This window comes from Astyanax mexicanus, chromosome 6 (assembly GCF_023375975.1).
Source record: "Astyanax mexicanus isolate ESR-SI-001 chromosome 6, AstMex3_surface, whole genome shotgun sequence".
NCBI classification, from domain to species: domain Eukaryota; kingdom Metazoa; phylum Chordata; class Actinopteri; order Characiformes; family Acestrorhamphidae; genus Astyanax; species Astyanax mexicanus.
In genome coordinates this window covers 35,698,047-35,708,344 of record NC_064413.1, presented here as the reverse complement: position 1 = coordinate 35,708,344, position 10,298 = coordinate 35,698,047, and the positions used below count along the sequence as shown (strand labels likewise).

The following is a 10,298-nucleotide window of genomic DNA, read 5'->3' as shown; positions in this document are numbered from 1 at the left end:
TACTCACCATAATTACACTTTGGATGCGTGTTTCCACAGCGATCCTCGTAAACACATTAGCAAGTGGAAATGGAGGAGCTACTGAACGCGATGTCGTGACCAAGAAATACCAAAAAACTGTTTTTTGTTTTTTTTCATTTGCAGTCCGGATGCAAGAGTTTTATTACTAAGTAGAAGTGTGAAATATTTTTCACAGACATCACCCTGAGAAACTAATCTCGTCCAAGTAGGGCTTATTACTACCATAAAATCAACTAAAGCTGTCAAAAGCCCTATCCCAGTGAAAAATTCTAGCGTCTTTGCAGCGGAATTAGTGTTAAAGATTCTACTCCTATGTTTGTTTATAAATTAGGGTTACTGTACTGTTACAGTAAATAAAAGAATGGCCAGTCTAAGCATTTGTGTTCATACTGCTGTGTTAGTTGGATTTTTGCACAACACCAATAATTTTTTCTTCTGGTTTGTTTATAGACTGGCTCAACTTCCTGTAATTGGTCCAAAAATCTGAAACATCTAGAAAAGTGTTTTCACACAGCAGAAGACTTTGGTCTGGACTGTGGTTTGTGGCCCCTTTCACACCTGCTTTCACACCCGGACCAAACAAGGTACGTGTAAAAGCACCCTTACCATGCTGAACTGTTATCTACTTGTGCTTTCCCACATTTTTGGATAACCTGTATAAAAAGCTTGAATGGAAAAAAGCTATTCAATGTTAAGAAAATGTAAACAAATATTTTCTGATAATTCTATTTTTTTTTACTTGTTTGTTTGACCTTTATACATATTGAAAATAATGTGTTACACATTGCAGGCGATAAGCATAATGTTTATGCTTAAAGTTTCCTGGACAGTGATTAAGATTATCCTTGAATTAAACAAAACTACACTGGAAATTAAAAAAAAAAAATCCAATAAAGGAAAATTATAGTCTACAACTAGGCTTAATCCATGAGGCAAAAACTGCTTCATTGTCTCTGGGAAGTAGGAACCACAAAAAACCTAACTGTGTTCATGTAAAAACAAATGCAAGATATGATTAAATTATTGTAATTGGCAGTTTAGAATAATTTCATAGATCTTAAATAAAAAATAAATCACATTTGCACCATGATTCATACATTACTGGATACCAAACCCACCAATTAAAAAAAGAAAAGACAAAATGCACTGATTTACGAATTAAATGAATGAATTAAGATACTGTTACAATTAATCTAGTTAAATACAACCACTTTAGTTCCAAGTTTGACGGAGCTCAGTTTTTTATTGAACAGGCTATAACGCTGCACTCACTTGCTAGATGAAAGATACTACTTCCCAATTGCAACACCTTCAAGTGCTTTGTTGCCAGATTGACATGAAAAACCTTGGTGTCTCCAAAGTTCATTCTCATCTGTTTTTTGAGGAAACCGTACTAGCGGAGTAGTATATTTGATGAAGATACATTTATAAATTGCACTGTTTGTTTTTAGGTTAAATTCACAGTTTACAGATTAAAATAATGTGCAAAAACAACCATTAACATTGGCTGCACTGTAAATAATAAAGAACGATGTACCATCTAGTAGTGATTCTGCCTTCTTCTCTACCATCTCATAACGCTAAAGGCCACCCCAACTCAGGCATCAAAATGATCTTTAAATTTCCCATTAGAAATTATGACGTGTGCAGTTGAGAACTCATTTACCATAATTACAATAGAATGTGAATCCAGCATAGGTGCAAGCCTTATTCTGAAGTGGCTGCCATAAGGAGCAAGTGAATCACTTGTTATATAAAGTGTATTTACATTCCAAGTGGAATTATTTTTGCTATTAGTTTTCATATGAATCTTAGCAGTTCATATGAATCTTAGCAGTTTGAATCAATGCTATTGTACACAATTTAAAGTTCAAATGTGAAAATAACAAAACCATATGGGGTAGAATAACAGATTAAAATGCTCTTGCACATTGCTAGACATACAACATTTCAAAAGAATCATGCATGTGTCAAAGCATGTGTGCTGCCATTCAGTTTTCAGTCACTGTAAGTTTTGAAGTGCTTTTCAATCTGAAATGCATAGAAATGGTCAGCACTACAACAAAGCCTGCATATAATTCAACACTGAAATCAACCCTGAAAAGCATGAATCTCCTCTTCACTGAAGCCCTGCTGCTTGACCAGCCTGTAAGGAAAAAACACAGAGGGACATGACTGAGCTGATCTCTGTTAGGGCTTAGAGGGCATGTGTTCACACTAAGCTACCAAAATAATGTGCATTTATGTTGTGGTGACTTTTGGTGGGTGGAATAGAAAAATACACTGATATGCTATGGGATGTCATGGATGACTAGTATAGTATTGTGTCCCATGACCTCTGCCATGTCCTATGAAAGCTCAGGAACGCTGCACTGACCTGTGTGTTTTACATATGGGGCCTTTTGTACTTCATGTGAATGTGATTTCTGCTAGAGACGCTTGTTGTTTTTGCATTGAAAATGGAATGTCCCATCCATATGGCACCTAATATCTGGCCCCACTTGACCGAAAATTCTTGTCACTTTGTTTTTGTCACTTTGTCAACAAGTATGTTGGCCAGCACTCAGCCTCACTTAAACTCTAACACCTCACAACTTAAAGAGGCGTGTGCACTCCCAAGACATCGCTGAGGTAACACTTCATGATCCCTTCAGAATGACTTCTTGCAGGTCATTCCTAAGCACTTCTGTTCAGCAGCTCTAAAGTGCAATTCAAATTCTAATGATTGTTTATAGGCTTAGGTCATGTGACTATACCAGGAAAGCTATTTTTTTAATACAAGGACAAGCAATGAAATACTCACTGCACTGCCAACTCTGTGAAACCAGTTGGCCCGCACACACATACTAAGCACTTTGAATCCCCAGGTCTTTCCAAAAAACCCTGTAGCATGGCAGCTTCTATCCGTCCTCTTCTCCCAGTCCACGAGCCTGCAGGCTCTGAGAGCACATATTCAATCTGACACCTGGGAAAAGTGCAAGGCAAAATTCAGTTAATTTAAAAACGAAGCAAATTAATGAACACATAATGATTTGCTTGCTGTTGTGTAAAAATAGTATATACCTCTCCTCTTCTGAACACAACTGCTCCAGCTCAGAGTGCCAAAGTATGTCTCTTTCCTGACGGTTGAAGAACATAAGCTTTGTTTTTCTACAAGGGCAAAGAAACCATGCAGAATTAAGATTAAATCTGGTTGCTCTGATTTAAGTTTAAAAAGCTATGTCAATCTGAAAAAGCATTCAGGCTTATTAGGTAAACCGTAAAAAAATAATTTGATATTAAAAGACCAAAAGAAAAAAAACTAGGCAAAGCATGTGAATTTCATAATTTATTTAAGTTTGTGTGTGTGGCATCTAACCTGATAGTAGGCAGGTCCTGTAGGGCCAGGTGAAGAAGGCGAGCCATTGGTGTAAAACCAGTGCCAGCAGCTAGGAGGTACAAATGAGTGACATCACGTAGGCTACGCACCGTAAAGGAACCATCTGGACTGCTGATGGACACAGATGCTCCTGATATATTTGGGTTGGATAAAAAAGTATAACAGTAAATCAGCATATAAGAAATCAGTCAGAGTCTAGAAAACTATTCACTTGTCAGAGACTGTCTCTGAGTATACTCATAGATATTCAATTTCATACAGTTACAACATATTCACTGTACTAAATATTACACTAAATCCAAAATATTCACAGCCACCCGTGTAAAATATATTTACAATAAAATATACTGAAAACTCCAAAATATGTTCCAAATGTTTGTAGACAGACAAGCACATTAAGCTACTTCAGGTGGCACCCATTGTTGACACTCATACAAACAGCTTGTATTGTCCCTGTAGAGAAGTACTGCCAAAGTAATAGGACTTAAGATTAAACCTACAGGCACCATGTCTAATTGCCAGGCATGGAATAAAGGATTATAAAGACGTCCCAGCATGTAGCTTTGTAGAAGTCGAACTGTGTTCACTGAAATTATGGCACCTGATAATTTGTGGATTTGGGAATAAGAGGCTTAAAATAGGTGATTTTTTCTTAGTGCAGCCACAAACACACTCTTGTGACTCACCGATGTCAAGGTTGTCCAGATATGGTGTAAATACTCCATCAGGGTAGACCTTAATCATGAAATAGATATTAGTGCTTGTTGTGTTGGAGTTTTTCAGTGGTCTAAGCACCTCGTCTACTGGTGTGTAAGGTTTTACAATGTCGCTGCCTATTTACAAGAAAACAAACACAAAAAAATAATCATTCCATCACTTTCAATTAGATTTCTTGTTTTGATAGCATTGTTATGCACAATAAGCCACTTTATCTCAGTACAAAATCTTAGGGAAATTAGGCATTACCCTGAATGGAGGCTTTGAGGTAGACATGTCTCCCCATGGGGATGTGCATGTGCGTTCCAGGAGGTAGTTGGAAACAGAAGAGCTGAGTGTCGTGTGTTACTTCTTTTTTTGATACCAACACACAATCTCGGTAGAACAGCCCTGCATTCAGATCACAAATAAATCACAGCTGTCAAAGCTTTTACTCATTGTTTTAATCATTTAAACCAGTCATAAATTGTAAATGTTTTATCAATAATAAGGAGTGGACAGTTAACTCACCTCTATCTTTACTTCGAATAAAGGAATCATGGCCTTCTAGAGATTGGCCCACTCTCTCCCATCTGGTATTTTCCGCTTTGCGCAAGCACACCTGAATCTTCCCGACTGAATGGACACACTGAGCTATCACCACAATAAGAAAGAGGAAAACCAATATTAGGACACAGCCTTTGTCAGGACAGTATCAAATAACAACACGCCTACAAACATTTCTTTCATGTTTACAGTAAATATTGTTTTCCAAAACATTTTTTGAAAAAAAATTGTTTCTTGCATCTAATTGCTTAGTGGAACAAGAGAAAAATCACTTACTAGCAACAGTTTCTTTTACTTCATGAGACAGACCTAAAAAGAAGATTTCGTTTAAAACACAGGCTCTATATTTCATATACAAATCTATTTTAAATGATACATAACTTACTCCAATGAAGCAAATACGACCAACTTCCTAATAGCGTTTCTACCCGTAGAACATTGCCATGAAGGTCTACTACTGAACAGCCGGACCGAGGGATCTGAAAATCACAGACAGAAAGAAACAAAGAGAATAGATGATGTTGATGATGTTTAATCATAAGAACTGGAGTTAGTAAATAAATTCTGAAATGCACTTCCCAACATCGGAACTGCACAACCAAAAGGAGTTAGGGTCTACATAAAAACTGTCCAACAAAATAACAAAGAAAAAAAACCTACGAACCTTTCTTTTAGTATATACAACAATAGTAACCGTCTCATCTGTTTGGAACCAGTCAAATCTATTGAAAAAGAAGAAGGAATGACAAATATTAAGCTCAGTATCTATATACAGGGTTCATACACCTTTTACAAGGTAAAATCCAAGCACTTTTCAAGCTCTTTTAAGGCCCATTTTCAAGTTTTTCCTGCACCATTCAGCTGTGGTAAATTAATGATAACTGTGATATCTTAAAACTGCGATTTAGCAATATTCAATATATCGCAAAACTATTCTCCACACTTCACAGTGACTATGCTACTGAGAGAAAAAAAATACTTCTAAGTAAGTAAATAGCAGGAATTATGGATTTATTGGTGCCAGTTTTACACAATTTAAATATAGAATTAATTTTTTAAAACATTATTCAGCTCTATTTAAAAAGGTGTGGTTATTGGGACCGATGACTGCATGGGTGGGATAACAGACTGTGTGAGCCCTGTCGAGGCAGCCCTCAGGGGCGGGGTTATTTAAATGAGTAGGCTGTCTCTCCACAGTCTTTCTCCCTCCTCTGGTCTCTACTGCGCAGGCTCGGGTTTCAGGATCGCCAACATGACATCCATGTGTGGGGCCAAACTGGGTTCCTAGTTGGGCTACCCATACACGCCCCACAATGACATGTTACCTAGGATAGCAACTTTACAAGTGTGGTTGGTGTGGTGCAGTGGATAACACCACTGCCTGTCAGTAAGTTAACTAGTGGGAGGGTTTAATTTCAGGTTGGGATGACTATGCTGTGCTACACCAACAAGAGTCCTTGGGCAAAACTTCTAACACTACATTGGCCCAGCTCTGTAACTGGAATAACCTTATAAATCACTTTGGATAGGAGCCTCAGCCAAGTCATAAATGTAATTGCATGTAATGTAATATACTTGAGAAGAAAGAGTTCAGAAAACTAACTAAACTGACATCTGAGCACCAGGAGTTCAGTAGTTGGCTAAATGCAAAAAAAAAGGCCACACTATAAGATTTTATTGGACTGCCATTAGCTTTGAATGCGGCATAAGTTCGCTGCGACATTGTTTTGATAAGCTTCTGCAATGTTACAAGATTTATTTTACCCATCTTTTTTACAGTCTCTGAGCCGATAGTTATTTGTTGTAAAGGAAATGCAGTCACAATTTCAAGCATTTTCAAGCACTTTCTCCAAAATTCCAGCACTTTCCAGTCCTTGAAAAACAGAACGTTAAAATTCAATAATTTTCCAGGATTTCAAGCACCCGTACGAACCCTGTATATAAATCTAAAATCTCACATACACTACAGAAACTAGTTAAAAGTGCAGTAATGCTAGGTTGGCCTTCATGCTTGTAGTTTGATAAAAATTTTAGTCACACATGTACAACAGAGACTGTAATTAACCAATTTGTTCTTTTAATTTCTGATTAACAAAACTGAAACATACCGAGGGCGATGGTCTTTAGCTGGAATCGGGGCTGCAGCTGGCTCTGACAATACAGGAGGAGGAGGCAGGGCAAGACCTAAAACAAAGTATTAAAATATCATTAACAGTACATGTTTTGTTCTAAACCTCAGAATTTAAATTTCCAAATAATCGCTTAGTACCACATCTTAAGATTTCACAACTTATGCAATACATGTGTTCTGTTCTTACCATTCACACGAGAACTCTCTTTTTTGGTTTGTTGACCTGTGGAAGCATGGACACACATTCAAGCACCAATTAGTCCAAATTCAGTATGATTACTAGACAAATAACACCCTCTCTAAAGGTAAGGAGTGTAATTGGATAGATTTTACCTGTACCTTTAAGGACTGTGCTTGCCTTTACTACCATCCTCCCCACCAGGCACTCTTTCAACATTGACTCGTAGTTCACCCATCGATGAACCTGCCAATGCATATTAATCCCATTTACTCACATACAGTATACTAATGTATCTTGTAGTACCTGTTCCAGATATTGTTGATGTTTGCATATAACGTATTTGCAATTATTTAATTAAATCCGCATTTGATCGTCTAAGGTTTTACCTGGTCAAATAGGTCTGTACCATCTATACCAGCTGCCCTCATCAGTTCCTCTTCCCCACCAGGGTGGAAGTCCATGTAGGCACTCACATTATACACCATGCCTGAAATATAAACACATAAACAAACTATGATAAATTAGGTAATGGCAGGATTTCTTCTGCATTGCTAGGAAGCAGCAATCTGCAACACAATTGATCTGCTGTTCTAAATATCTCATAACATCAATATTAACATGTCAATATTTATTATAACATCAACCACAAGATGCTTTTTAGTCATAAGGCTTGAGGGCAATTTAGTAGCACTGTGATTTCTATGCTCTTTGGATGGGTGGGGTTTAAAATATTTACATTAAATCTCTATTTGTTAAAAGTGATTATTTCAGAAACATTGTGATTTTAAATATATTGTTGATTTCATGTTAATGGACTGGTGTTGTAAGCAGGAATTAGAAAAACTCTTCAACATTGTTACATCTAAAAAACTGTAATCAACAACATCAACAAAAACAAAAATGAGCACACAAACAAATGTAAAAATAAAAAAAGTCTTCTTAGAGGGCTTCTTTAAAATGATGTTCCGACTGCATATGTCTCTTTATTATTATTTAGCTGTGTAAAAGAAAACCATTACCTCTTATGCATGTCCAGCAGTCATTTCTTGTGTTATGCTTCTTTAGTTCCTCCTCTGTGACATCAATCAGTCGCCCCTTCAGTCCGGTCAGATCACGCCCACTTTTTGTGAGCCGTATCCAGTCCATAAGACTATGGCCTGGCTTCAGTGCCACCTGCATCAAGATATAGAAATACACACTGTAAATAAAAAATATTTAAATATTAATAGATACAAAAAATATTTTTAATAAAAAAACAAACAAACAAACAAACAAACAAACAAGGTGGGCACTCTAGCCAGTTAAATGGCTCTGTAGGTCCCTGCCAACATGCGGTATCAGGGACATTTACATAGGTAAAAAGTGAGCTAGGTGGGGTTCCAGGTGGACATGGGCTCTATGTAGGTTTGTACATTTTTGTATTATCACTGAGACTCAGCTGGGCTTTATCAATTTCTCCCACCATCCTCTCACATGGGTCATCATCTATGCTCCATGTGCTGTGTACAACCCAGATATGGGGTCCATTTTTACCTCTTTTGGTCCCTTCACTGACACATGTGTGGGGTCAAACTTGGTTACTATTTGGGCTATCCATACACGCCCCACATTTACATGTTACCTAGGATAGCAACTCTACAAGTGTGGTTGGTGTGGTGCAGTGGATAACACCACTGCCTGTCAGTAAGTTAACTAGTGGGAGGGTTCAATTTCAGGTTGGGATGACTATGCTGTGCTACACCAATACACAAAACGCCTAACACTACATTGGCCCTGCTCTGTAACAGAAATAACCTTATAAGTCACTTTGGATAGGAGCGTCAGCCAAGTCATAAATGTAATTGCATGTAATGTAAATGTTTAGAAACCTAACTAAACTGACATCTGAGCACCAGGAGTTCAGTAGTTAGCTAAATGCCAAAAAAAGGCCACACTATAATATTTTATTGGACTGCCATTAGCTTTGAATGTGACATTGTTTTGATAAGCTTCTGCAATGTTACAATATTTATTTTACCCCTATTTTCTATTTCTATTTTTTTAGGTTAAAGTCTGGACTCTGCCGTGGCCAATCCATGTGTGAAAATGATGATCTCATGCTCCCTGAATCACTCTTTCACAATTCCAGCCCCATGAATTCTGCCATTATTATCTTGGAATATGCCCGAGCCATCAGGGAAGGAAAAAAATCCATTGATGGAACAGCCTAGTCTATATTCATTAACCTTATATTCGGGTAGTCAGCTGACCTCAGTCTTTAAGCACATACTGTTGCTGAACCTAGACCTGACCAACTGCAGTAACTCCAGATCATTGACTTATTTAAATCCAGGTGGTGACGTTTTTTTGCCAGTCAGTGTAGTTACTGCCTACTGACACCCCATTAAACCCAGATATAACAAGTTCTGAAACACGAACGCCACACCTGCTTGTTAAAACGGCAACAACCTATCAGCAGTAAAACAGAGGAGATAAAGAAAAGATGAAGGAACCTTATTCCTGGACTGTCCGGACGGGGCGACCCGCTGCTGAGAGCCCACTGCGGGAAAGGACTGAGACGGGACGTTCAGCATCTCTGCTCCTCTCAGACAGCGCAGATTCCGAACAAACCCTGCGGTAAAAACTTTATGTTACTGATCTTCAGCTACAACTTCACGCCGGAAGCGCCGCGTCGAGGCTGATGACATGCTGCTGATTCTTAAAGCAGGAAAGCGCCGCTTTCCCCATATTTCACCACTTCCACCTCCTCTACTTCCACCTCCTCTGTCTCCACCGGCAGAAGCCCAGAGTCACTCCCACCTTAGGACCCGGCTAGACCGCCTCGTCCAGAGCTCTCTGTGAGTGAGCTCTACTGAACTACAACTCCCCACTCATCTCCACTCAATAATATAATACACGCTACACTCACTAATGCGCTACCATTGTTTTGAAGTGTTGATGGTCGCGCAGATATGACGACACGATAATGCGCCCTCTAGTGTCATGCCACAGCAAGTTCTGTTTAGGTAAGAGGTTTGGTTTGTTTTAGATTCAGCCATGTATACAGTACTATAGACCCAGATTTGAGTAAAAGTACTCTAGTCAAAAAAGTGACTAGAGTATAATTTGAAGTGTTTTTTTGAGCAACATACTTAAGTAGAAGTACTAAAGAATTCAACATTTTTTGGACTGAAGTATTGCAAGTAGTTTATTCTAAACTTAAAGTAAAAGTACAAGTATTGTGTTGTGAGGTTATTACAGAAAGAAGTCAAAAGTGTGAATATAATATTGTTTATATTATTTTAAATGTTTATGCTAAAGAACACTTATTTACAATTCCTTTG

General features: G+C 38.0%; 1 protein-coding gene across 2 annotated transcripts; it reads right to left on the bottom strand.

Annotated features, from left to right (window-relative positions):
• Nucleotides 1-1,244: 1,244 nt before the first annotated feature.
• On the bottom strand, nucleotides 1,245-9,942 carry LOC103046158 (cytochrome b5 reductase 4). Of its 2 annotated transcripts, none has more exons than XM_007249579.4 (16): nucleotides 9,468-9,942; nucleotides 7,995-8,148; nucleotides 7,362-7,462; nucleotides 7,128-7,218; nucleotides 6,982-7,017; nucleotides 6,772-6,847; nucleotides 5,328-5,385; nucleotides 5,049-5,142; nucleotides 4,940-4,972; nucleotides 4,628-4,750; nucleotides 4,367-4,507; nucleotides 4,087-4,233; nucleotides 3,380-3,530; nucleotides 3,085-3,171; nucleotides 2,825-2,986; nucleotides 1,245-2,167 (listed from the first exon to the last, which is right to left on the bottom strand). In XM_007249579.4, exons 1-16 carry the CDS (start codon nucleotides 9,546-9,548, stop codon nucleotides 2,113-2,115), a joined length of 1,590 nt encoding a protein of 529 aa, XP_007249641.2. In that variant the 5' UTR covers nucleotides 9,549-9,942; the 3' UTR covers nucleotides 1,245-2,112. The 2 variants fall into 2 exon arrangements, with proteins under 2 accessions (XP_007249641.2, XP_007249642.2); XM_007249580.4 differs by having other exon boundaries at nucleotides 7,134-7,218; nucleotides 9,468-9,941.
• Nucleotides 9,943-10,298: the final 356 nt, after the last annotated feature.